This window comes from Mchenga conophoros, linkage group LG5 (assembly GCF_057382185.1).
Source record: "Mchenga conophoros isolate Kocher_MC1m ecotype Shallow Benthic linkage group LG5, M_conophoros_male_GT1.1, whole genome shotgun sequence".
NCBI lineage: Eukaryota > Metazoa > Chordata > Actinopteri > Cichliformes > Cichlidae > Mchenga > Mchenga conophoros.
The window spans coordinates 11,563,384-11,591,045 of NC_140530.1; the positions used below are offsets into that span (position 1 = coordinate 11,563,384).

A 27,662-nucleotide genomic window follows, 5' to 3' on the forward strand; every position below is an offset into this window, starting at 1 on the left:
GTCAGTGAATAGATCGCCAATCTTCGGGAGTACGGCTTTGAAGGCCACAACAATAAGTTCTGTTTTATTACTGTTGAGCTTGACTAGGTTAGATGACATCTGTGTTATAATTGCAGCTGACATGACCAAACTCAGCCTGCTAACCAGTTTTTCAACAGCTGAAGCACAGAAAATGTGAACACTGTGTGCCATTCTCAAGTCCAATATCTTTTTTTTTTTTTATGCTGACAGGGAGCACTTTTTTAAAAAGCAAAATATTTATTTAATTCCAAGAAAGCATGGAGAAATGAATGCAGTATGTCATATATGCAGACTATTCAGAAAGCTTTACCTGCCATGTTATTTGTGTCATCATTAAATCTATCTTGACTCACACACTGTCATTGTGTGAGTAAAGCAAACTATCTCACTGATGCTGTTTGACTAAATAACATTTAGCAGGAGAGGTTCGATTACACTCTGTAATGCCAGACGGACACAAACACGTACACTCAAAATATACTGTAACGTGATATGCTTGCATTAATATAAACATGCACTTGCTTTCAGTTTTTGCATGTGTCACTTTGAAATAGAAAACACCCAGCGACTCACTACAATGCCTTCTCATCACACACCACCCAGAGCATGTAAATCTACCCTGCAGCTCCCAGTGCAATGCTGATCGCACTTTGCGTTTTCAAATAGCCGTAAAAAGGTCTGACACGGTGTAGTCTGAGGCTGTTCCATCGATCAGGCCTCTTCCCTCGTTGTCAACAAACCAGCAGGCGATGCTTTCTCCATTCTTCACATCCTTGTTGAAGTCTTTTTGCCAGTGTCTACAGAATATATAGATGTTTTTTTTCAAGGATGATTTGCACATACATGAAAGGAAACTTTAAGGCTGAGTGAATATTATGCACACTTCTAAAATTTAAGAAGTCGCCACACCTTGTCACATTCAGCCTTTGCCCCTTCACGTACATGGTGGCATCCAGTTTCTCCTGGCCTTCACCTGGATGCAGGTCTGTCAGCTCAAACACAACCCCACGGTAGAACTGACCTGCAGGAAAATAGCTTATGTGACATCTTTTGTTTCTGTTTTAAGAATTAGTTTTTAGTAAAAACAAAAGAGCTACACCAGGTGTGTCGAACTCCAGGCCTCGAGGGCCGGTGTCCTGCAGTTTTTATATCTCACCCTAGGTCAGCACACCTGAATCAAATGATTAGTTCATTACCAGGCCTCTGGATAACTTCAAGACATGTTGAGGAGGTCATTTAGCCTTTACGGTGTGTTGTCTTGTATCAAGGTTACATCTAAAACCTGCAGGACACCGGCCCTCGAGGCCTGGAGTTCGACACCTGTGAGCTACACAGTCACTTTATTACTATATCAAAGCTTCTTGCAGTTTAATACCTAGCAGACCATGAACTGAAGCAGACAAGTGCTGGCTGTCCAGAGTGTAGAAACCCAGGTAGTCTTGGTGGTCGTGGCGTCTCTTCCAAACCTTTGTGTGTCGGATGACCCTGAATTTCACTGAGTGCCTCAGCGTCACTGTCAGACTGCAGTTTTTAACTAGGTTGAGCTCCATACTTGGTCAGAGGCATCCAAGTTGGAAAACACATGAAAAAATGAAGAAAAAAAACTAACGTCATTTGCAAATGTGATTAAAGTACATATAGTAATTAGTGGGACTGAAAAATGGTTTAAAATATTTAATAATTTCAACTTTACGCATGTGTTTTGCCTGGGGATTTTACTCACTTGGCATCTCTGAGTGAGGTGGCATCAGACCACAGCAGCTTGACCTGCTTGTCATTGTAGAAAACAGAGATATCCTGAATGCTCACATCCAGTCTCACCCCCAGGTTCTGATGTGTGATACCAAAACGGCCAAAGTAGGTGTTCACGTTACCATCCAGAGCAACTTTCTTCTTGCTAATTATTTGGCCATTCACCACAAAGCCTGAAATGAGGGAGGATAATGAATTTGGAAAATTTGAAAAAAGAAAATTCTCCCATTAGAACGAGTCCTTCAGTATCTTCTTGATGCATGCTCAATCGTCCAGGTAAGTAAATCCCCAAAGTTTGATTCTGTTCATCTGGACGTAGTGGGAGAAATGTTTCATCTCTCATCCAAGTGACTCAGCTGACTGCAGGTTTCCCCAATCTTATAAACAGTACATTTGCATAATGACTGAAACCAGCCCACTGAAGGAACAATAGGCTGGGAGGTCAGTTCCTTGATCATTACAGTAGTGCTAGTTTCAGTTGTTATGCAAATGTACCATTTATGAGACTGGAGAAACCTGCAGTCAGCTGAGACTGAAGAAGTCACTTGGATGAGAGATGAACCGTTTCTCCCACTGAAAACGCTACCTCCAGATGAACAGAATCAAAGTTTGGGGAGTCCTTCAGAAAGACTCAGGACAGACCTGATTTGGGGTCTCTGACCAGACTGAAAATGGTTCCTGGTTTGTCGTTGATGTTGAAGCACAGAGCGTCGTTTTTATCTGGAAGCTCTATCATAAAATGGGGATCTCCATCAACTGCAGCAAATAAGTCTAGAAAAAAAAAGGTATATCTGAGTAAAAAGCTAATTTAATTATTGAGCTGACAGGTGTGTTATTATAATAAAACAGAGTCTGCACCAACAGTAAAACTATCTTACCTGCCCTTATGACAGCAGTGTACAGCCTGGTTTTTCAGAATTAAATGTTTTCAGTTAAATACACTTACTTAACATTTTATTAGGTACATCTTGGTAGTACGAGGCTGGACCCCACTTACCTTGAAAGCAGCCTTAAGTCTTTGTGAAACGTGTTAAACAAGGCTCTGGTAACAGTTCTCAGACATTTTGGCCCAAATTGACATACCATGACCCCATTAATACATTAGTATTACTAATATTGTAACATTGTATTTAATATGGCAGATGTCTTAAATAATGACGGTCAAAACAGTCACAACTCCTGAGTTTCTTGAGTCTTCTATGAATGTTTTCATTAACTGTATAAGGAAGCTGTAATGCTTACCTATTATAATAGCATGAAATGAAACAAAAACAAAACAAAACACTGAAACCACCTGTCAACTATTTAAGTCCGTAAAAATGTTACATATGAAACACTTACGATCAATTACACGCGAGCCGACAGCAGGCGATGCATGTGCACCTGCTAAAAGCACAGTTTCCTTCATATGCATTGTGCAAGTCAGATAAGATAAGAAAGGCTTTACTTTACCCAGATTTGGGAAATTCTTCTCTTATAGCAGTTTAAAAAGTAAATGAAAACACATTAAATTCCATTCAAAGACTTCCCATACCCATGTGTCTTTCTGCTTGCTGTCGCTGGCCTGTAAAATAGGAAAGAAATGAAAAAGAAAAAGTTATTTTTGCCAAAGTGATGGGAGAAGAATGTTTCTGCTAATTTAATAAGCGGTGGATTTTCTTTCTCCTACTTTCAGTCAGCTTGTCAGCAATGAAAGAGCGATCAGCTCCATTCTCGTTTTCAGGCTTGGTGACCACCAAGGATGTGAGAGGGGTGACAAAGTTATACTTCAGAGACAGGTTCAGAGCCTTGGCTTCTATATTTCCTCTCTCCTCTTTAGTACTGAGAGCACTGGAAGAGAGACAGAGGACAAGATGGACATGACGTTAATAATTTATTATGATGTATAACATAATGTTTAACGGAAAAAAAAATCACCATCAATAAAATTTCTGCACGGTAACAGAAAAATTTCCCCATGAACCAACCTGTTCTCCAGCTGCTGCTGGATGGTGAGGTAGGCCCACATACGCTCAATGAAATCTCCAAAAATGTACCCCTTTTCTGGGTACACTGTCTGCCAGTCAGCCACACTGGCCTTTCCCTGTGCCACAAAGTTCTCTTCAGACTTGTTAAAAAGGAAAGATTAAATGACAGACATTATTCTGTGCAGCCACTCAACTTTTTTTTTTTTTTTTTTTAGCAAGCTGACATCAGCATGCTAATATTGTTTCAGATAATTACGTTTCATAGATATTCAATTATTAGAATCTGAGATGGTGTCGACAGTGTTTTCCAAATCTGCAGAGTAACTGCAGCATCTAAAGTTTGTTCAACTTGCTGGCTAAATAACTCAGCTTACAGTAAAGTACATAAATATCACATGAGCTTTGAAAATGGGCCTTTATCCCATCATCCATCTTAACACATTTTATGACTTTAGCATTAAACATTTTTCTTATTCCATATATTTATTTATTCTTTAAGTCTTTAACGTAGGGTCTTTACCTTACAATATAAAGTGTCTTGAACTGACTATTGTTGTGATTTGTCGCTATATCATCATTAATTGAATTGAACACCACACACAGATTTGTTTTCATTTTAGTTTAAAGAGTTGAAGTTCATGAAGCACTTACAGTTGGTAAGGTGGGTAGATATATGCTGGTAGGAACGTAGTACTAACTTTGTCATAGTTGTTTAAGGTATTTACACAGATCTGATCTTATAAGCATAAGTATTGTGCTTCACATAAGTATAAAGATGGATGAAAGCCATTAGCTTAGAATCTTAAGTTGAAAGCAGAAAAGAATGAAAAGTAATGAGACTCCACTTGATGTTCGGACTACAACAGTCAATTACAGCTCGGTTCATTTACAGTTCGTGAAATTCCATATTCAGCCACAGTAAGACTGAATAATAAGGCTCATTTGTATGAGCACTAACATAGATCTGAAGTCAAACTCATGTTGTAAAGGAAATACTTTAATAATGTGCTCTCCCTTTTCTCACCCCGTGGGCAAACACTTCCACCGAGAAGTTTTCCACGTCATTTTCCTTCAGCTGACCAGCGACCACGATCTCTGAGCCGTTGAACAGCTGGCTGTAGTGAGTTTTGGTTAAGAAGTCTGTATTCTCTGAATAACGCAGATCCACCTCCAAGAGCAGAGGGCTGGACACTTCCTCGTAGAAACCCTGCAACAAAGACACAAAATTGTTGCCATTTATGTAAGGCACAAACTAGCATTTCTACGCTTGCATTGATTTTCATGTTACAGTCATTAATGTTCTTAATTTCTTGCCTTACCTTGAGTTGAATGGCAGCATCTGAACCCTCAAAAATTCTGCGGGCCACTCCTTTATTTTGCCTGCACATAACATCCAGGAAGGAGTAATCCACATCATTTCCAAATCCAAGACAGAACAGAGACATGATTCCTCCAATAGCAGAAAATACATTCTGCTGGATTAGCTGGGGGCTGGTCACCCCTGCAGACACAAACACACTTACATATGAGCATGCATTAAAAAGCTTCCATTTCCAATGAAATTGTCGAGTTGGGTGTCAGCTTTACATAACAAATCAGTTCCATCTTACTCCCTAACATTGTTAATATTCATTTATATGCTATTATAAATGAGTAAAAAAATGCTGCGGGATACAGGTTCCTCTCGCGTTCTTAGCTCAGGGTGAGCAGGTGGGTGAGCTGGTGGTGGGCCCAGCAGTTGCTTCGTGGCTTCCTCCGGTGAGCACCTGCCAGCCACATGCCGCTCCCACCTAAGGAGTGGGGATGGGTGAGGCAGCAGGCAGCGTCCTGGCTGATTGCAGGCCCCGCCCCACCACCTACCCCCATCGCCTGACTGAGGCCGCTGAACCTGGCGGCCCTCCCCCTGGGAGCCGGCACGGGCGCCGGAGCAGCCCGGACCCCTGTCTCTCCCTGCTGTCCCATACGTGGATCCACCACAATTTTCAACACACAGAATGTTTAAGATTGTCTCACCACTGTTTGGCATCCCGTCAGTCAGTAGAAAAATCATATCCATACTCCTCTCTGGAACTTTCTTTTCTTTTCTTTCTTTCTTCAGCAAACTAACTGCATCCAGTATAGCACTGTTGATGTTGGTGCCTGAAAAGCAACAATGCTTTGAGTAACATGAAAATCTCATCATGTTCAAACTTTTACTTTACTCTTTTACTTGTTAAGCCTTGACCAAAAGATTGATAATATTCTCTCTATGCAGTATGACTGGATTCTGTTTAATTAGACTATAGCTCTGTACAAAAGTTCTGAAGACGTTTATTAAAGTTCTGAAATGAAAACACCACCTTGATTGTTTAATCTACACAAAACCTAAAAGTGTAAAAAAAATAATATTACTCTGTTTTCTATGGTATTTTGAGCATGACTCTTTCTTGGCCATGGCAGCTACTTCCTGTAGCTGTCTGTGGTCACTAATCATTGAATTGTTCTTTGTCCAGGGTGAAACAATTGTACAGGATAATTGTTTAAGAAATAAATAAAATTAATAAATTTCTCTAATCTACACATGGATAAATTATATATACATACACCTGCGTAATATTGGATTAAATATCACTTAGCAAGTTGCACCTCAACTAGATCCAATTGATAGCCATCAACAAGCTTCTGGCATAATTCTATATCAAATCACTCTTCTTAGCAGAATTGGTACAGTTCGCTTAAATCAGTTGGTTTAGAGGCATAAACCTTTAAAATGTAGCTCACAGATTTTCAATAGGGTTTAGGCTGCGGCTTTAGGAAGTTAGAAAGTTAATTTCAGAAGGTCATTGTTGCCCTGCTACAAATATTTTCCTGTTGGAACACCCGATTGTGTCCAAGTTCAATCATTTAGCAGCTGATCTGAGGTGAAGTTGAATAGTTTGGAGGTAATCCTGCTTCTTCATTATTCCACCGATGTTGTGCAATGTACCAGTACCTCTTGCAGCAAATATATGATGATCACCCTGCTTGACAGCCTGTTCCGTGTTCTTAGGTTTGAAAGCCTCTCCTTTACTTCTCCAAATATTCTTCTCGTCATTGATATCAGATAGCTCAATCTTTGTCTTGTTTGACCATAAAACTTTTCCCTAAAGAACATCTGACTCGTCCATGTGGACTGCTGCAAATTTCATTTGAGCTTAAAGATGTCGATTTTGGTGCTGGGGTGTCTTTCTTGGTCGGCACCCTCTCAGTCCTTGATAGTGACGGTGGTGTTCCAGCAGTCTCCAGTTCATTGTAGCCTTGAGCCTTTGTGGTTTCTGTGACGTTCCTCAATATTCTGATGAATTTCCTCCCATCTGAAGATGACAGTTTGGGTCTTCTTACCAGTGTTGGTCAAGTAATCATGTTACTTTACTGATTACTTATTTTCAAAAGTAATTAATTACTTAGTTACTTTTTAAAAACATGATTTACAACCTGAATAGGTGATAAAGCGATAGATCATTCAGCCCAATTCTACTTTTTCTGCATAATCCATCATACAAAATGTAATCAAATGGAAAAGTCTCTTTTTAAAACTTGTTTTATTAGTTTTAATCCTTTAGCTTTATGCATCAAGCAAAAATGTAATTATATGCAACATTCTCTGACTGGAAACCTATTTTCAGCACATAAAATATTTTTTTGTGTTTACACTCACTCTTTCAAATATTTGCGAGGAAAACCCAGCAGAAAATAAATAAAATCAAAGACTAGCGGTCCTGTTGCTCTATTTTCACCTGTAAAGCAGGAGTGGTGTAGGCGGAGGTTTACCCTGGTGCAGGTGTGCCGCAGCGGTCAGTTGAAGAATCCGCGAGTTTCTCTGTGAATTTCCCATTACGTCGTTGCGCACTCGGTGCTTGCTTGGAAGTTTAGGGGGTTTTTTTCGCTGTAAAAAGAAGTTTTCTTCTCACGCACAACGGACACTAATGTTTTTGTCACTTTTTATGGAATCAAACTCAAAGTAAGGTCAGTACTTCCACGCTTTAAACGCTGCACGCTCATACTCTCTCCGTACTCGATATATTATCCATTGTTGATCTGCACACAGCTGTTGCCACGAATGTCACACTCGCTTAGGTCACTGTCATGAGACATTCTCAAAAAAAATAAAAAATAACGGTTTGAGTAACACAGTGTTCCTACGGGAAAGTAACGGTAATCTAATTACCGTTTTTGCAATAGTAATCCCTTACTTTACTCGTTACTTGAAAAAAAGTAATCAGATTACAGTAACGCGTTACTGCCCACCTCTGCTTCTTACAGACCTTGGCAAAAAACTTGTGCAATTGAAGTGATGATCTTGGAATCTGCAGTCGCTTAGAAATTGGCCCGAGAGACCTTCCCGATTTGTGTAACTCTACACAATCTTCGCTGAGTTCCTTGTATATTTTCATTGTTCTGAGTATTGTTCAATCCAGTGAGGGATAACAAACTTTTTTTTTTTTTATACTGGCAAAGAACTAATCAGTCATGATGACTAACAAGAAGTTAAAAGGTCTTGGCCTTGTCAAAACAAGATTTAAATGGGTGTATGTATACTTTTGCCCCAGTGTGGACTAAAGAAATTCATAAATAAATTAAAACTTGTCTATTTGTTTCATTAAAGTATGCCATACAATCAATCCACACTGGAAAAAGAATAGTTTAGAGAAGTCATTAAAAGCCCAAAATTACCATGAAATTCATGCCCGTGATTACTATGTAAACGTCTGATTACAACTGTACATGTTTAGTGGCAACCTCACACTCAAAACTTGACAAAGTTGCTTGTTTTAGCTATATAACAGTAACAGAGCAGAATGATGCCAGCCTTGTTGTGCAGTTGTCAATGACCCAGAATTTTGCCATTTTTCACTCATTCAATAATGCAGATAATAAGCAGAATAAAGAAAAAAAAATCACTGTACATAAAATTCAGCAATACTTACTTCCACTGTCCTGTATTTTCTTTACATAGTCAATGGCGTCAGAAACATTTCTCTTTGTTGCTTTGGTAAGATAATCCTTCCAGTAACTAATCTTACGCTCAAACAGGAGGATACCAAAGTGGTCCTCTTCGTGAAGGTCTTGCAGAATGGCAACCATTGATTCTCGGGTCTTTATATGTTTACAAAACGTATATGGAGATGAACACACTGTCATGCATACAGTATGTAATTTGCCTCTAATTAGTCCCCTACCTGTTCAATCTTTGCTCCATGCATCGATCCACTAGTGTCAATTACATACACCACATTCTTTGGGACTCTGGCCAGGTCAGGGGGAGAAAAGAAGTGCACAAAGTATCCATTTACTGCCTGAAGGGAAAGAGTACTTTGGGTTAAGATGAGCAAGGAAATGTATAGCAGACAAATACAGCTAGGGAAGTAAACGTAAGACTAAAAGCAAAATAATGATTGCAGCTTCCAGTTCTATAAATAAAACTGCTGTCTATAAGAGTGTGTTTGAGATCAGTAAAAATTCTGTGCTTTAGCTGAGATAAAGGCTGCTTGTGTGCTGCTTTAAGTTCTGTCTCATCAGCTGACCTGAACTTCCCCCAGGCTTGTTGCTCGTTTCACATCATACTTGATGATGAAATCTCCATTAATTAATGAGCCCTTACAACCTGGACATTTCTGTTGCTGCTCCACTGTTGGTGAGAATGAGATGTGTGCCTGAGAAACAGAAAAGTTTCATTTCACTTTAGATTATTGTAGATATATCCTTTATACCTAAATGCTACATTGTAAAAACACAAGGACAGACATCTTGCCAAAATATCACCTTTGTGTCTGTGACAGTTTTCTCTATCAGAGGGATCAGCTCATTGGTGAGGAACGTTGCAGAAGCCTCAACAAAAGCAATGCCTTGAGGCTCATAGATGTCTGCCTCAATCTGTCACACCATCCATGGAAGTAAATGAAGCATAAAAGAAGAGGTCATTATGGCGTAAAGACTCACTAAGTCAACGCAAGTTCCTTACACAAACTACTTCAGACAGCCCATCATTAATCATCATGAAGAACAATAAAAGTGAAAAGTGAGTCCTACCTGAAACTCCTGCACTGGTTGTTCTACTTTGACTCGGATCAAGATCTCATAACTGCCCAGTGTTCTCTGAAGGAGCTCCTCGTAGATCAGAATGAAAGACACGCTGCTCTGGGCAGCAATGTTTACAGATACAGAAAACATTTCCATCTTTCTTCCAGAAGCCCTGCAATAATAGATATGGATTACATTATTGCAGGTTAAGGGTGGAGGTTGGGATGTTTAATCTTTATCTTATTCCAGTATACTTGACAAGTCCAGCAGTCTTTCCAGAAGAAACAGCCTTCTCATACTGCTCCTTGGCGCTCTCTTTCTCCTTCACCTCTCCAACATACACCTGACCATCAATTTCCCTGTGACCCACGAGGATATGTGTCAACATTAAAGGAGGATGCGCTCTATGATCATTGTCAAAAATGCTGTACTATTGACTGACATGCTAAAGTTGGTGATGAAGGCCATCTTGGGCAACTCTACTTCAAAAAAGATTTCCTGGGATGAGTTCTCCTTGTTTAGCGCCTTGGAAGACATGACCGTGTGTGCGAAACGAGACGACACTGTGCAGGTGATTCGAATGCTTTGCACTTCCACCTTTTGAATAAATGGAAAATGTAATGTGCTGACAGAAAAAGATTATTAGTGTAGTTCAAGAGAATTATTGTTAGGTCTGTCTGGCACAGACCCACCGCTGGAACGAGACAATTCTACTACAACAGCAAAAAGCATTGGACACCAAGCAGAGCTCTTTGTTTGATCTCGTGCACGAGGGAGAGAACTGTGACGAGCGCCATTCCTTCTGCTCGAACCCCAGTCGCTCTCGTCTGCTCCCTCGTAGCACTGCTCTTTATTGTGGTTACATGAATATGCATAAGTTCATTAACATGACGTCTTACACAGGTATACATGTGAACAAAGAGTACCTTGTCTGCGTGTACGTGTGTGTGTGTGTGTGGTCAAGATGTGACCCTGTGAAGACTCCCCAAAGCTGGTGCCAGGAGTCCAGCGGTCCACCTAAACAAAGGGCTCTTACACTTAAGCAGATACAAAGTAGGTGTCCTCCTATACCATAAACCAGTAAGAGAAGGTACGACCACTCTCATGACCTTAAGATGTGTGTGTTTGCCAGAGTGCTCCGGGAGGCACGCAAAGTCTTTGCAGACTGCTAAGGATCAGACCTCTATCATTATGCAATCGATTATAAAACTAAGTATATGTGAGCATATATTTCTAAGCATAAATGACAACCCACATGTTAACCCAACAATTATAAAATTTTACAACAACCAATTTAATAAAAGCACAAGAAAAATTAAAAAGTATTTGCCTCTTTCTTGATTTTTTCATACCGTATTTCTCACACTTACATGCTTCAGATCATGCAGTTTATAAATGATGATTTAATTTATTAAGGGAGACAAAGTTATCAAATCCATTTGGCTCCCTACTCTTTCCCTCCTAATCCTAATAACTGGTTGCACCACCCTTGGCAGCACAAACTGGAATCAAGCATTTGTAATAAGTGGCAATGAGTCTGAAATCACCTCGCATGTGGAGGAATTTGGCCCACTTTTCTGAATTATTTTCATTCAGCCACACTGGAGGGTTTTTGAGCATGATCGGCCTGTATTGGTTTTTTTTTGTTTGTTTGTTTGGTTTGGGGTTTTTTGAGCCATTTGGACTTGCTAGTATGTTTCAGATCATTGTCCTGCTGCATAACCCAGGTGTGCTTGAGCTCCAGAGAATGAACTTTGTGATCTTCTGGATGAGTTGTTGATGGCTTCTGGGGTAATTTTGGTCAATTTCTGGATATTGGCTCTCGCCATGGTTCACTGGAGTCCCAAAGCTTTAGAAATAGTTTATAACCCTTTCCAAACTGATAGATGTCACTGACTTTATTTCCCAGCCATTTCTTCAGATTATGGCATGATAATGTCATAGTTTTGTTTAATCTTTCTGCCTGCTTCACTTTGTCAGACCAGTTATACTTTTAGCGATTCCCTGATTCAACAGGTTTGATAGTTATCACACTTGGGTGTGGCTAGTGAAATTGAATACAGCTTTCCAACTAATGTTGTTAATTCATGATTTTACTTTTTCACATAAGGCCAAATAAGTTTGGTTTTTACATTAATAAATGAAATCCTCATTTAAAAATTGGATGTTGTATTTATTCTTTGTCTAATAATAAAATTGGTTTGATGATCTGAAACATTTAAGAGTGATAAATATGCCAAAAAAGAAATTAGGAAGAGGCAAGTACTTTTTCACAGCACTGCATAGCCTAGACCAGGTGTGTCAAACTCAAATACACGGTGGGCCAAAATTCAAAACTGGAACAAAGTCGCGAGCTAACGTTAATATTTATTGAAATATATTTATTCCTCCAGATATAAGAATGAATCTTTTCTTATGGACTCAAACACGTTTTGCTGAAAAACTGAATATGGAACAAGCAAAGCTTAATACTAAACAATATATATATTAGCTGTATAATACCAGTAGGCCAGCTCTAATAGTAATTTGGTGTGGCTTCGCGGGCCAAATGTAATTAGCCAGAGTTTGAAACCTATGGCCTAGACCCTAACATTAAAATTGCATGTAGTTTCTTATAAGCAGAGAGTAAATAAATACATTTTCAGTGGGCACCAGGGGGAGGGACAAGTGGGACAAGTGCAGCTGGAAGCGATAAACTTTACTGGAAGTATGGACTTAATTTTGGAAAAAGCTGGTAACACTACTGTAAGTTAGAAGCTATAAGTCATGTTGACCAGGGTCTATTTTTGAAAATTGTCCGCCTCTGTTTCTTACATTTGCAGAGCTTGAACTTCTTTTCTGTAAAAAGAAAATTGATAAATAGTTTCATGAACGTGTTTAGCAGGGTCAAAACATAAATGAATGACATATAAACAATGCACAGAATGAAGTATCAGCAAATGTGTCTACTTTCATAATTAGACACTGTGACATGAGTACCTTCATCGACCTGATGCCCACGGTTTCTTTGGTTTCCTGGAACACAGCACAGAATGACTGTAATGTTACTAAACAATTAAAAAGATGACTGTAAAAAGACAAGTATAAAAACTGCTTGTATCACCTACAACATGCAACGACACCTCTGCATTGAATTCTCAGAGCTTTATTTTAAACCATGTACAATTATGCCAATCTGAAAAATTGGTGCTTTTGAAATATTTAATCTCAACTAAAATAACCTTCTCTACGTCTTGTAGAGGTTTTCCAGACACCGCGCTTCTAAAAGATTCTCAGATGTAAATGCAATAGTCACTCCCTGAGTTGTGACTCATGCTCTGTCCTGTATAAACTGAAGAAGTATTGTGCAATACTCAAGCGTATTTATTTTCAAAAATAAAAGCCTAACTCCAGACTACAAGTCTCTGCAAAAATGTGAAACCATGAAAGAAAACAAGACAAGAAACAAAGTTTGTAACGCTCACAATTTGAGTTACAGGTTAGAGTTATGTCTTCAAGTAACTATGTCACTTCTTTCAAAAGAAATGTTTAGATATGACACCACAGTTTTTCCCAATTTTACTCTATTAAGGAATAATGAAAAAAAAGTATGGACTGAAAAAGAAAACATTAAAACAGGAGTCTCTTTACATCCAAAAAGTGTACATAGCTTATTTAAGATACCTGTGTTAGAGCATCTCTCCTGGAAATAACCAGAGCTCCATAGGTCTGAGCTAGAAGACTGATGTAGACACAAGCAGACAGTAGCAGGACTCTCCACACCACAGGCATGTCTGGGAATGCAACAGCCTTTCCCGTGGCTGAAAACAAATGTGGAAGGAATTCTTAGCATTTGAGGAGTTTGTTCCTTCAGTGAGACTCCACCCACACTATGGTTGAAAAAGAGGAGGGTTACTCTGCTCCCACAACTGTTTACTAGAATATTGTCCTGTAAATTAGTGTGTGTGACTTCCTTAAAATAGTGTGTGCCAGGGACATTGGGAACACAAGGAAGCGAGTTAAAATTATCCAGTTCCAACTTGCCTATCCAGTGCCTGACTTGTGTGTGGGTGTGAAATTCATATTCTTTACGAAACTTTTACTTTTACAATACTTACTCACAGTTGTCTATTAAATATGGAAATATGACTCATGAAAAAAAGAAAGTAAATGTCAATAGCATGATGCTTGATAACAGCAAACATTTTAACCATGATTTTTAAGAAACTGCGGTTTTCACTTTTTAAGAATCATACGATTTTTAAAAAGTGTTTTCATATTGTGAAAAATCCTGTAAAACAAACTAAACTATAACTTTGATTTGGCGCTATATTAATAAAATTTGCTTGTTTTGAATTATGGGAGAGTTCAGGTAGAGGAATTATACTCTTAAAGTTATTTACAACAGACAGGCGGTTACATCAGAAAGTCATTTACAATGAAATGTATTCCCCACTTCTGTGTAATCCTTTATTGTAAATGTAAATGTTATTATGAAGTGATCAGACAAAAGAGGGTTTTCAGAGAATACTGTTATGTTCAATGTCTATGCCATATGTCAGAACAAGATCTTGAGTGTGATTACAGTGATGGGTGGGTTCTTTTACATTTTGCGGGAAGACAATTGATTCTAATAATAGGTTACATACATTTTTGAGGTTGTCATTTTTAGCATCTATTTAGGGAAATAAAATAAAAGAGGCCTATAAACCAGATAAAATATGATTAAATCCATTTGCAATCTGAAGAAAAACAAAATAAGAAAGAGTAATAAATATTGAAAAACAAGGCAATAAAGCAATAAAGATCCAGCTTGAAGATAGAAATTGAGTATAGATAACTCTATCTGAACTGTATATGGTGTACTTACCAAAATAATTGTAATCCCATGAAAACGACTCCATGGGCGAATCATCATAATCATATTCTTGAACAGGGAGAACAAAAATCCAAATCAACACGAATACAACAAATTGACTTTGTCCCATAAATCTTTTTTGTGATTTATCGTAAAGACCATACAGATATTCATTATCTGAGAGCAATGAAGAGCATTTCCACACATCTTTGGACCAGTTAGTGCAGCAGGACTTGAAATAATAATTAGCAATAATTTAAAGTGGCACCAAATTTAAACTCAAGCAGTCACCAAGTCCTCCTATGTTTGTGAAAGATGCCATGGCATTTTATCTAGTTAACTGTGCCTCTTAATGCAGATCTGTAAATATCAGCAAAGTCAGACGTCATAGCTGGAGCACAATCTATCCTATCTGAACTGTATATGATGTACTTACCAATTGCGGGTGCTGGCTGGTAATGCCGTGGATGCGGCTGCGCAGGTATATAATTATATGCTTTGAACAGGGAGAATAAAATCCAAATCAACACGAATACAACAAATTGACTTTGTCCCATAAATCTTTTTTGTGATTTATCGTTAAAAAAAAAAAATCACTTACTCATTTTTTCAGCCTGCTGTCTTTGCTCTGTGAGAAAAAACAGACAGATAACAGTTTTAAACTGGAGCTCCAGCTTCTGCTTTTATACTTCACTAAAGAGGAATAATATGTGGAAAATGTAAACTCAGTCACCAGTTCTCTTTATGAATGAGCTGCAGCCATGCTTTGCTTTTGTGGTAAAGCTTGACTGCAGCCATTTCAAAGTGACACTTGACAAACACACACAACCACACGCACACACACCCCTCAGATTCATCAGTCAATATAGTTTTTGTCTCTTTAAGAAAAGCCAGTCCAGTGTTTTACATTTTTAAACTCTGTTTTCTCCAGGTACCTTCAGTCAGCTTGTCAGCAATAAGAGGGCTGCTTGTCGAGTCTTCGGTTTCGGGCTTGGTAACAACCATGGATGTGAGAGGGGTGACAAAGCTGTACTGCAGGGACATATCCAGGGCCTTGGCTGTTGTGTTGGCTTTCTCATCTGGTGTACCGCTCTTGCTGCCAGAAGGAAAATATATGTATTACTACAGGGAAATCTATAAAAGAACATCAAATGATTAAAATGAGCGTCCTGGTAAAAGAACAAGTGTCATCAAAGACTATATATCATACCATATTTCTTATGAGAACAATGTGCCTTAGCAGCCAAACTGAACTGATTTAAACTGACCTCTTGTCCAGTAACTGCTGGATAGTGAGGTAGGCCCACAACCGCTCGGTAAAATCTCCAAAGATGTACTCCTCGTCTGGGTAAAAAACATCCCAGTCTGCGGCACTCACTTGACCCTGGACTCTGAAGTCTTCTTCGAGCTTCAGGAGAAACAAAAGATAAAATCCATATGAACCAGAGTAAAACAAATAAATATAGGCTATGTCTACTCAATGTCTCAATGTTTCTGCCATTTCTTTTGTTTTTCTTTTTTTCCTCACCCCCTGTCCAACCACTTCCACCAGGAAGTTGTCAAGGTTGTCGTCAATTAAATGGCCAGCCACAACAATCTCTGTGCCATTAAACAAGTAGCTAAAGTGGCTGGTGGTCAGAGAATCCACTGCATTGTCAGGATAGTGCATGTCCACCTCTAAAAGTAGAGGGCTGGCCACTTCGTCATAGAAACCCTGAAATAAAAGCATACACACACTTTATCACTTTTGCTTATTTCAATTTTCTGTTATAAATTTAGCATGAAATATTGACTACATAATTCATAGGAATATGGCATAACTGCAGTGCTTTAAATGAAGATGTACCAAACATAAAATCAAAGAAAAAATGACAATGTTTGTCTGGCGCCAGAAATCGAACCCACAGAAGGGGGGCCTGAAAGCAGAAGGTTCAGCCTCCCATTCTACTTTAAAATAACCTAGGAACCACAAGTAAGAGAGCTCTAAGTGCCCTACTGAGGTGCTAAATTACTATGAGGTCTTTAAGAGAAGGTTGGGCCTGAGTATTTAAGAGCTTGTATGTGATGTAACAGGGAGCCAATAAAGAGAAGCCAGTCCCAGAGAAATATACTCTCTCTTTTTAGTCAGTACTCTCACTGCAACATTTTGGATCAACTGAAGTCTTTTAGAGAATTTTTTAGAAGTTAGAAATGCATGAACTAGTTTTTCAACATTATTCTGAAACAGGATTTTTGAAATTTCAGAATCAGAATCAGAATCAGAATGGGGTTTATTGCCAAATGTTGAGCAGGTTTACAACATTAGGAAATTGCTGCGGTGCTTCAGTGCAAACATGCTATCATAAATAGCACTTAAATAGACATGGAAAAAAATAAAAGTAGGGATAAGAATTAAAAGTGCTACGTGGAAAGATATGTGCAAGAGATATACATGAGATATATACATGAGAATAAGAATTAAGAGTGCTACGTTGAAAGATATATACATGAGTGCAGGTGGTGATCAGTGCCAAACATAGAATGATGCAGTGACACAGCGTAGGGTCATGTGTTAGTGGCGGGTACAGTCATATGGTTATTGTTCATGTGTCCAACAGCAGAGGGGAAGAAACTGTTCTTATGGCGAGAGGTTCTGGTGCGAATGGACCGGAGCCTCCTGCCTGAGGGGAGCAGGTCAAACAGACTGTGTCCAGGGTGAGAAGGGTCAGCTGAGATCCGAGCTGCACGCCGCAATGTCCTGGAGGTGTACAGGTCCTGCAAAGATGGGAGTCTGCAGCCAATCACCTTCTCAGCAGAGCGCACAACACGCTGCAGTCTCTGTTTGTCCCTGATAGTGGCTCCAGCGTACCACACGGTGATGGAGGAGGTGAGGATGGACTCGATGATTGCAGTGTAGAATTGTATCATCATCCATGTTGGCAGGGTGAATTTCTTCAGCTGCCTCAGGAAGTACATCCTCTGCTGGGCTTTCTTGATGACGGAGGTGATGGTGGGCTCCCACTTCAGGTCCTGGGTGATGGTGGTACCCAGGAAGCGGAATGAGTCCACAGAGGTGATGGGGGTGTCAGTCAGGATGATGGGGGGGAGTGGGGCTGTGTGCTTCCTGAAGTCCACAATAATCTCCACTGTCTTCTGGGCATTCAGCACCAGGTTGTTGTGGCTGCACCAGGACACCAGACGTTCAACCTCCCTCCTGTAGGCAGACTCGTCCCCGTCCGAGATGAGTCCAATAACGGTGGTGTCATCTGCAAACTTGATTAGCTTGACAGACTGGTGGGTGGAGGTGCAGCAGTTGGTGTACAGGGAGAAGAGCAGAGGAGAAAGAACACAGCCCTGAGGGGAGCCGGTGCTGATGGTCCGGGAGTCCGAGACATTCTTTCCCAGCCTCACATGCTGCTTCCTGTCCGTCAGGAAGTCAGTGATCCACCGGCAGATGGGATCAGGCACATTCATCTGGGAAAGCTTGTCTCGGAGATGGTCTGGAAGGATGGTGTTGAAGGCAGAGCTGAAGTCCACAAACAGGATCCTGGCGTAGGTTCCTGGGGAGTCCAGATGCTGCAGGATGAAGTGTAGGGCCATGTTGATGGCGTCGTCTACAGACCTGTTGGCTCTATATGCAAACTGCAGGGGGTCCAGGAGGGGGGCCGTGAGGGTCCTGAGATGGGAGAGAACCAGGCGCTCAAAAGACTTCATGACCACAGATGTCAGAGCCACGGGTCTGTAGTCATTTAGTCCAGTGATCCTAGGTTTCTTGGGGACAGGGATTATGGTGGAGGACTTGAAGCAGGCAGGCACATGACATGCCTGCAGTGAGGAGTTGAAGATGCCAGAAAACACTGGGGCCAGCTCGTTTGCACAGTGTCTGAGGGTGGCAGGAGACACACCGTCTGGGCCGGGAGCTTTCCGAGCATTCAGGTTCTTAAACTGCTTCCTCACATCTGCTTCATGAATATGAAGAGTTGTGGTGGGAGGAGGTGGTGTGAAATCCTCTTTTGTGTGGGGTGAGGAGGGGGGTGTTGTAGGTGAACGGTTTGAAGGTGGTGATGGCTCTATGTAGGGGGGAGAGGTGGGGGAATTAGTGTCCAAAGTGTCTCTATTGTTGGGGCCGTTGGAGGTGTGAAGGCTGCCTGATGGCTCGTCAAAACGGCAGTAGAAGTCGTTAAGGGTGTTGGCTAAGAGCAAGTCATCAGTGGATCTGAATGGTAGCGCTGGGCAGTGTGGAGATACAGAAATTCTTTTATTGCTGCCATATAATCTGCATCATTATAATTGCATTAATAACATTCTTTACAGCATTATTTCATGTAATAATATTTCTCACAGTATTGATACTGCATTACATTTGTTTATTGAAGATGTCCATTTGAGGATCCTTCCATTATGTTAACTTTTATTACAAGTACGGTTAGAAGTATTTTATACACATTGCATATCTGTGCTTATTTTGAGTTGATGTTCAGTTCATTAAGGGTCTTAAGCTTCACTGGCGTGACTGTCCAGGTGATACATGCTGAGGGAAACTAGAACATAGAAGGATAACTGCAATGCATGCTTACAGTACATATAATACATATAATCTAGGAATGTGTCCGGCCTGAGGCCTCAACTCATTTGGTGTCTTACTATATTTTATTCTACTTGGTAATAGATGATCAGAGTCAATAATTAGCCTCAGAGACCCTGAGGGCTTGAAGTTTATTACCTTGTATGGAAGGTATTATAGAAAAGAGAAGTTCTATGTCTGCTTATAGCTATTAAAGATGTACGATTAACTGTGACTAATGTCTGGAACCTATTTTAATCTGTCATTGACGCCATGGGGGGGGCGTGTACCCCACTGCTTTATAAGTAGCCAAAACATGCATTTTGGTCAGAAGACATATGTTGATGTTTTCTCCGGGCTGTTAATAAACTCATCGGTTGATTGCACTTTTCTGGGGCCTCCGTGGTTTGTGACACTGCTCTACATTGATTGATTTCGCGACAGCAGGATGGCTGCTGCGTTTGCTTCGGATTACTCCTCACCCCCCACCCGACCCTGTGGCTTGTCACGTGTTCCATAATGTTGTGCTGTGGACATTTGTGCTTTTTTTCCCCAATTCAATTCAATTTTATTTATATATCCTGGTCAAAAGTGACTCCAAGGTTCCTCACAGCGTTACTGGAGGCCACGGTAATGCCATCCAGAGTAAGAATCTGGTTAGATACCATATTTCTAAGCTTTTCAGGGCCGAGTACAATAACCTCAGTTTTATCTGAATTAAGAAGCAGAAAGTTAGCAGCCATCCAGGTCTTTATGTCTTTAAGACATTCCTGCAGTTTAACTAATTGGTGTGTGTTATCTGGCTTCATGGACAGATAGAGCTGGGTGTCATCTGCATAGCAGTGAAAATGTATGCTATGTCTTCTAATGATACTGCCTAAGGGAAGCATGTATAATGTAAACAGAATTGGTCCTAGCACTGAACCCTGTGGAACTCCTCAGTGTGTGAAGAGGACTCTCCATTTACATGTACAAATTGGAGTCTATTAGATAGATATGATACAAACCACTGCAGTGCAGTACCTGTAATACCTACAGCATGTTCTAATCGCTCTAATAGGATATTATGGTCGACAGTATCGAATGCTGCACTAAGGTCTAGCAGGACAAGCACAGAGATGAGTCCACTGTCAGAGGCCATAAGAAGATCTTTTGTAACCTTCACTAAAGCTGTTTCTGTGCTGTGCTGAGCTCTGAAACCTGACTGAAACTCTTCAAATAAACCATTCCTCTGCAGATGATCTGTTAGCTGTCTGAGAACTACTCTTTCAAGGATTTTCGATATGAAAGGAAAGTTGGAGATTGGCCTATGATTAGCTAAGACTGCTGGGTCTAGAGATGGCTTTTTGAGTAAAGGTTTAACTACAGCCAGCTTGAAGGCCTGTGGTACATAGCCGATTATGTGCCGGGGTGGCTGTAGCTCAGGTGGCAGAGCAGGTCAGCCACTAATCAGAAGGTCGGTGGTTCGATCCCAGGCTGCATGCCAAATATCCTTGGGCAAGATACTAACCCCATGTTTGCCTACTGGTGGTGGTCAGAGGGCCCGGTGGCGCCTGTGTCCGTCAGCCTCGCCTCTGTCAGTGCGCCCCAGGGCAGCTGTGGCTACAATGTAGCTTGCTATCGCCAGTGTGTGAATGTGTGTGAGAATGGGTGAATGACTGAATGTAGTGTAAAGCGCTTTGGGGTCCTATGGACTAGAAAAGCGCTATACAAATGCAGGCCATTTACCATTATTAGAGATAGGTTGATCATATTTAAGATCGAAGAATTAATTAATGGCAGGACTTCTTTGAGCAGTTTTGTAGGAATGGGGTCTAAAAGACACATTGATGGTTTGGAGGAAGTAATTATTGAAGTTAACTCAGAAAGATCAACTGGAGAAAAAGAGTCTAACTTAACATCGATGGTACTAAGAATAGCTGTAGATAATATTACATCTGTGGGATGATTACTGGTAATTTTTTCTCTAATGATAAAAATTTTATTTGTGAAGAAGTTCATGAAGTCATTACTAGTTAACGTTAAAGGGATGGTTGGCTCAAAAGAGCTGACTTTTTGTCAGCCTGGCTACAGTGCTGAAGAGAAACCTGGGGTTGTTCTTATTTTCTTCAATCAGTGACGAATAGTAAGATGTTCTGGCTTTGCGGAGGGCTTTCTTATAAAGCAACAAACTATTTCTCCAGGCTAAATGATGATACTCTAAATTTGTGACACGCCATTTCCTCTCCAGATTACGAGTCATCTGCTTTAGGGTACGTATTTGAGAATTATACCACGGAGTCAGGTACTTCTGATTAGAGACCTTAGTTTTCACAGGAGCTACAGTATCCAGAGTCGTACGTAGTGAGGAGGTAAAATTATTAACAAGATAATCGACCTCTGTTGGAGTAGTATTCAGATAGCTGCTCTGCTCTATGTTGGTACAGGGCATTGAAGATGATAACAGTGGGTGGATTATATTCTTAAACTTAGTTACAGCGCTTTCAGAAAGACATCCACTTTGATAAAGTCTACTCTCCACCGCTGTGTAATCAATTATTGTAAATGTAAATGTTATCAGGAAATGATCAGACAGGAGAGGGTTTTCAGGAAACACTGTTAAATGTTCCGCTTCTATGCCATATGTTAAAACAAGATCTAGAGTGTGATTAAAGTGGTGGGTGGGTTCTTTTACAATGAGAGAAGCCAATTGAGTCTAATAACAGATTAAATGCCATGTTGAGGCTGTCATTTTTAGCATCTACATGGATGTTAAAATCACCCACAATAATTATTTTATCTGAGCTCAGAACTAAATTAGATATAAAGTCTGAGAAATCAGACAGAAACTCTGTGTAAGGCCCAGGTGGACGATAGATGATAACAAGTAAGACTGGTTTCTGAGTTTTACAGCTGGGGTGGACAATGTTAAGCATCAGGCTTTCAAATGAATTAAAAGTCTGTCTTGGTCTTTCATTAATTAATAGGGTGGTGTGAAAAATTGCTGCCACACCGCCCCCTCGGCCTGTGCTTCGAGATTTCTGGTAGTTAGAATGACTCGGGGGTGTTGATTCATTTAAACTAACATAATCATCTTGCTGCAACCAGGTTTCTGTAAGGCAGAGTAAATCAATTTGTTGATCAATTATTAAGTCACTTGGAGGAGAGAGACCTAATATTTAATAATCTACATTTCACTGTTTTACTCTTTGGTTCAGATGTGGATACTGTATTGTTCTTTCTTTGTAATTGTTTATGTTTAAGTTGTTTGTTGCTGGTTTTTAGTTTGTTTTTTGTTTTTTTGGGAGCTGACACAGTCTCTATGGAGACGGGTTTTTGGGGGGGGTAGCAGGAGGAGAGAAGCTGCAGAGAGGCGTGTAAGACTGCAACTCTGCTTCCTGGTCCCTTGTGCAGAGGAGTTTTTTTGTTTCCTGTTCTCATGCTGTCCTCCCAGGAGCCCAGCATGAGTGGAGGTCTCTTTTTTTCCCTCTTGTACTTTCCCATTGTAGTGTATATTTCAGTGTTTTTTCTGTAACGCTACCGATCTCCGACCTGTATCCCCATGTGATGCTATTTCACAGCAGGGCAACCTGCACGTGGCGAATAAAGCCTTGATTGATTGATTGATTGATTGACTGATTGATATGAGTGCTTGTGTATAAATACACAAACAATACACATATGCTTTCAATTGTATAATTTAAGTGATCTAGATAGCTCTGTTTTGGAAGTTCAGTTAATGCTAGAAATGCGCATTAGAATTTGTATGTGCTTTTTGTAGTTTGTACGCGTTTTGTCTCTGGGGCCACCGCATATATTTATATATAAACATATATAAATAAACCCACTTTTTTATATTAGTAATTCCTTTTGTGCATAATTTTATATTATTGTTAATAATAAATTAATTAAAGCAACAAAACAACCTGAAGAGCCGGTTCGGAGCTGAAAGAGCCAACTCTTTTTAGTGAGTCAAGCCAAAAGAGCCAGTTCTCTAAAAAGAGCCGGAAATCCCATCACTGCTGCTGCTCTGTACAAGCTGCTGGGGGGCTGTTAACGATGGCCAAGCTATCGTTGCCCACATGGACTACAGGGCTCTGGCTAGCTGCAGGATTTTCAAGGGTCTGGAGCTGGGATTCCAACTCAGTGATTCTGGTTTCCAAAGCTACAAACAGGCTGCATTTATTCTAATTATAATTTGCAGGTGATTTAGCAGAAAGTATGTTTGGATAAAGCACACGAGGTTACACTGTGGAAGAAGTTATTATCTAAAGGTTTCTAAATAAGGGAGCTACACAGATTAGTGTGGAAGAGGAACTCGCACCTGGAGCTGAGCAGCAGCATCTGAAGCTTCAAAGATTCTGCGGGCCAGGCCTTTGTTTTGTTTGCTCATCACATCCAGGAAGGAATAATCCACATCATTTCCAAATCCAAGACAGTACAGAGACATTTTTCCCCCAATAGCTGTACGCACATTCTCCTGGATCTTGCCAGTGTTGCGCTCTCCTAAAAATGCATGCATGCAACACACAATGATAAAAATGCTAAACGCAATGTAATGTTAAATGCTGAACAAACATAATCTAGCCTATGGTATGTTTGCACTCTACATACTTACCCTCATTTGGCATTCCATCAGTCAGTAATATAATCATATCAGCACTTCTCTCTGGTAGCCTCTCCATCTGTCTGTCTTTGACCAGCATGTGTACAGCAGTCAACACTGCATCATTAATATTGGTTGCTAAAAGAAAAACACAATTCATGTTTTAAAATGCATAAACTATTAATGTTTTTGTGCTGTTAGGTGTTTGTTTTTTTGTTTTGTTTGCTTGTTTTTTTGTATTTCTTACCTCCTCTGCTATGTATTCTTTTGATGTAATTCATGGCTTCAGTTATGTTTTCCTTTGTTGCTTTGGTAAGTGAATCCTTCCAGGTTTCAATAACAGAATCAAACAGGATGATGGCAAAGTGGTCGTCTTCATGGACTTGTTGAAGAATGGCCAGCATAGCTTCTCTTGTCTACAAAGAGTCAGAGGATGACGTGTGTCCACATGAACTTTGACATATTAGAAGCACATCAGGGGTCAGAACAACTTCTTACCTGCTCCATCTTTCTTCCACTCATTGATCCACTTATGTCAATTACAAAGACCACATTCTTTGGGAGTTTGGGTAATTCAGGAGCAAAGAAGTGCACAAAGTATCCATTTACAATCTGAAGAAGAGACAGATTCCAAAAAGTAATGAATTTTAAAACAATGGTGTAATAAATCACTTTTTCAATTTGATCTTATTCAGTACTTGAAGCTTTCACTGACCTGTATGTCCCCAAGGTTCTTCTCTCGCTTCACATCATAGCTGACAATAAAATCTCCATCAATAAGTGTTCCATCACAACCTGGACACTTCCTCTGCTGCTCCATGGTTGGTGAGAAGGAGATATGCGCCTGAAAAGGGAATAATACATACACAATTATGATCCCAACTGAGATTCAACCGTGCAATAAAATGCAGCACAATAATCAGAAGGTTTATTATTGTATGAAGGTACCTTTCTGTCTGTGACAGTTTTCTCCACCAGAGGGAGCAGCTCATTCGAGAGGAAGGTTGCATGGGCGTCAACATAAGAAATGCCCTGAGGCTCATAGATGTTTGTCACAATCTGTTTCCACAAAGGCAAACATGGAGACAAGAGATCATTTCTAATGTAAATCAGGAAATCACCCTATGGGGGTTAAAATGTCTTAATGCAGGAGTCACCAACCTTTTTGAAAGTGAGAGCTACTTCTTGGGTAGCGATTAATGTGAAGGGCTACCAGTTTGACACACACTTCTCAAATAACAAATTTCCTCAGTTTAACTTAATTATGTGTTATCATTAATAATTAATGATATTCATCTATGTACGGACACTAATTATGTTAATTATTTTTCACCATAATTATAAAGAATGCAAGTAGGAAACAAGGTAGGAAACATAAATATCAATATGCAACGCTTTATTTCTATATATCTCTGCAAGTATTTACATTTTGAAGTGATCACTTCTACAACATTTTCACTTACCACTAACAAATTTTAACAAATCATGCACTGTTACATACATTATTTTTGTATGTATGTAACATACAAAAAATCAACTTTCAAATTTTACAGAACTTTTCACCAAATTGGCAGCATTTTAAAGCAAATTGTCACATGTTACACTTAACAAACACATTTGTTTTTCAATAATTAAATTCAACTTTGACATGACACTGTAATGTTGCCACTGAGAACATCTAATATGGCTTTCTTTGTCTGTTAGTGGGAAACCTGGCATTGCATGCTGTTCACCAGTGTGTTGTAATCTGGGGTATAACTTGACACTGCAACTCTGAGTGAGTCTTGCAGATGTGCATCGGAGAGGCGTGTTCTGTGTTTGTTCTTGATGAAGTTCATGTCAGAAAAGGCTGATTCACAAAGATAGGTTGAACCAAACAGGTTGGCAACCTTCATAGCTGCTGTGCACACACCACTGTACTTTTCTGTGTCAACAAGGCACCAAAAGTTTGGTGCACCCAGATAGGCTTTGAGGTGGACGTCATTTTGCAATGTTACAATTTCGATTTCCACCTGTCCAGCATCCAAGCTGAACATTGAACTTAGTTGCTCAGCAATGCATGTTGTGTCCACATTCATGAAAGGATTGGAAACAAATGAGACACATGGCTCAAGCTGATCAAGGTCACAAAACCTGTTCTCAAACTCTTGACCAAGTCGGTTTATGACTTGAGTGTACTTTTCTGCAACTTTGTCAAAAGTCTCAGATGCAGAAGCATTGTCTTTCAGCACCATCTGCACAGAGGGAAAGTGCAGCACCTTTTTTCTCTGTAAATGCACAGAGAAAATGTTCATCTGGGCTTTAAATCCATTTAAAGCACTTATCATGTCAGCAACAGTCTTACCTTTGCCTTGCAGCTCACAGTTCAAATGGTTCAGTTTCCCAGTAAGGTCTGTTAAAAACGCAAGGTCAAGTGTCCACTCAGTGTCCTCCAGCAGAGATGTGTCTTCCCCTTTGGATTGCATGAACTCCTTGATTTCACCCAAAAGTGACAAAAAACGAAGCAAAATCCGTCCCCTGCTGAGCCATCGGATTTCCGTATGTAGTAGCAGGTCACCATATTCAGCTGACAGCTCCTCCAATAGCACCTTGAATGTTCTGTGCTGTTTAGCTCTGGAGCGGATGCTGTTTATGATCTTCACGACGGGAGTCATGACGTGCTCGAAGCCGATCACCTTTGCGCATAACGCCTGCTGGTGAATGATGCAGTGGTAATGCATGAAGTTTGGGAACTCTGTGTTACCTTTACAGTGAGCGATGAATCCCGTATGTCGGCCGATCATAGCAGGAGCCCCGTCGGTAGTCACCGATACCAGCTTTTCCAACGGTACCTTTTTCTTCGCGAAAAACTCCTTCACCGCGTTATAGATGTCAACTCCCTTCGTTGTTGTCTTTAGCGGCAGTAGTGTCAGAAGTTCTTCTTTTGTGGAGAAACCATCAAATACCATCCGGATAAAGACCATCAGCTGTGCTGTACTGCTGCTGTCGACGGACTCGTCACACTGGATGCTAAACCAACTGCACTTTGCCAGATCCTGATCCAACTGATCGGCCAAGTTCCCGGACATAGCCGACACTCTTCTAACAATTGTAGTTGCCCCCAGCTGGACATCAGAGAGAGTGGAGATTACATCGTTTCCATATTTCTCGTCTTTAAGCACAGTTTTTGCAATTATCATCATTGCTTCTTTGAAATACTCCCCGTCTAAAAATGCCTTCTTTTTCTTAATCATGAAATGTGTAGCTCTAAATGAGGCTTCAGTTGCTTTTTGAGAGTTTTTCACCGGTCTCGTGAAAAAAGACTGCTGTTTGCTCAAACCTGCCTTTAATTCGCGGGCCTTTTCCGCTCGCAGTGTGCTGCCCTTTGGGTAGTTAGCATGGTAGCTTGTGTGACACGTTCGGAAATGTCTCTCCACGTTGTGCCGCTTTGCTGTTGCCACAGTTGCCCCGCAAATGAGACACACGCATGAATCTTTCACAGTGGTAAAAAAGAACTCTTCCTCCCATTAACTGTGAAAATTATGTTTTCTTCCTTTTTCCGCCATGTTTTCCTCATCTCCTCACCTTTGCCTTTGCTGGTCTTCACGGCAACTGTTTCCGTGGAGACCAGCTAGCACTATAAATATTAGATCATGATCTAATATTTAATAATAAACATTTTTTATATATTATCTCTAACAAATTAACACCAATGCAATTGTGATTAAAAAAAAAAATAGCAAGAAAAAATAAAAATAGATGCAGCTTACTGGTAAGTTGTTATGGTGAGCTATTTTTAGAACAGGCCCGCGGGCGACTCATGTGGTCCTTGCGGGCGACCTGGTGCCCGCGGGCACCGTGTTGGTGACCCCTGTCTTAATGCATGCTCAATCATCCAGGTAAGGAAATCCCAAAAAGTTCATTTGTGGATTCTGTTAG

At 40.2% G+C, this 27,662-nt stretch overlaps 1 protein-coding gene across 2 annotated transcripts in view; it reads right to left on the minus strand.

Moving 5' to 3' along the window:
- Window positions 1-238: 238 nt before the first annotated feature.
- Window positions 239-27,662, minus strand: part of LOC146573853 (inter-alpha-trypsin inhibitor heavy chain H3-like) — a 34,237-nt gene continuing 6,813 nt past the window's right edge. The window contains exons 9-42 of one of the 2 annotated variants that reach the window (XM_085273283.1): window positions 24,693-24,803; window positions 24,460-24,588; window positions 24,243-24,356; window positions 23,992-24,160; window positions 23,757-23,882; window positions 23,463-23,644; window positions 16,145-16,330; window positions 15,885-16,024; window positions 15,552-15,712; window positions 15,218-15,244; window positions 15,053-15,112; window positions 14,629-14,685; window positions 13,443-13,579; window positions 12,759-12,794; window positions 12,594-12,617; window positions 10,222-10,376; window positions 10,034-10,138; window positions 9,789-9,951; window positions 9,522-9,632; window positions 9,284-9,412; window positions 8,939-9,055; window positions 8,687-8,855; window positions 5,754-5,879; window positions 5,060-5,241; window positions 4,765-4,947; window positions 3,741-3,880; window positions 3,443-3,603; window positions 3,308-3,337; window positions 3,115-3,159; window positions 2,416-2,544; window positions 1,745-1,946; window positions 1,397-1,572; window positions 931-1,042; window positions 239-818 (exon numbers count right to left, since the gene is read on the minus strand). In XM_085273283.1, the coding sequence (XP_085129409.1) occupies window positions 680-818; window positions 931-1,042; window positions 1,397-1,572; window positions 1,745-1,946; window positions 2,416-2,544; window positions 3,115-3,159; window positions 3,308-3,337; window positions 3,443-3,603; window positions 3,741-3,880; window positions 4,765-4,947; window positions 5,060-5,241; window positions 5,754-5,879; window positions 8,687-8,855; window positions 8,939-9,055; window positions 9,284-9,412; window positions 9,522-9,632; window positions 9,789-9,951; window positions 10,034-10,138; window positions 10,222-10,376; window positions 12,594-12,617; window positions 12,759-12,794; window positions 13,443-13,579; window positions 14,629-14,685; window positions 15,053-15,112; window positions 15,218-15,244; window positions 15,552-15,712; window positions 15,885-16,024; window positions 16,145-16,330; window positions 23,463-23,644; window positions 23,757-23,882; window positions 23,992-24,160; window positions 24,243-24,356; window positions 24,460-24,588; window positions 24,693-24,803 (4,233 nt within the window). In that variant the 3' untranslated portion in view covers window positions 239-679. The remainder of the gene's footprint in view (window positions 819-930; window positions 1,043-1,396; window positions 1,573-1,744; window positions 1,947-2,415; window positions 2,545-3,114; window positions 3,160-3,307; window positions 3,338-3,442; window positions 3,604-3,740; window positions 3,881-4,764; window positions 4,948-5,059; window positions 5,242-5,753; window positions 5,880-8,686; window positions 8,856-8,938; window positions 9,056-9,283; window positions 9,413-9,521; window positions 9,633-9,788; window positions 9,952-10,033; window positions 10,139-10,221; window positions 10,377-12,593; window positions 12,618-12,758; window positions 12,795-13,442; window positions 13,580-14,628; window positions 14,686-15,052; window positions 15,113-15,217; window positions 15,245-15,551; window positions 15,713-15,884; window positions 16,025-16,144; window positions 16,331-23,462; window positions 23,645-23,756; window positions 23,883-23,991; window positions 24,161-24,242; window positions 24,357-24,459; window positions 24,589-24,692; window positions 24,804-27,662) is intronic. The other variant, XM_085273284.1, reaches the window with a different exon arrangement.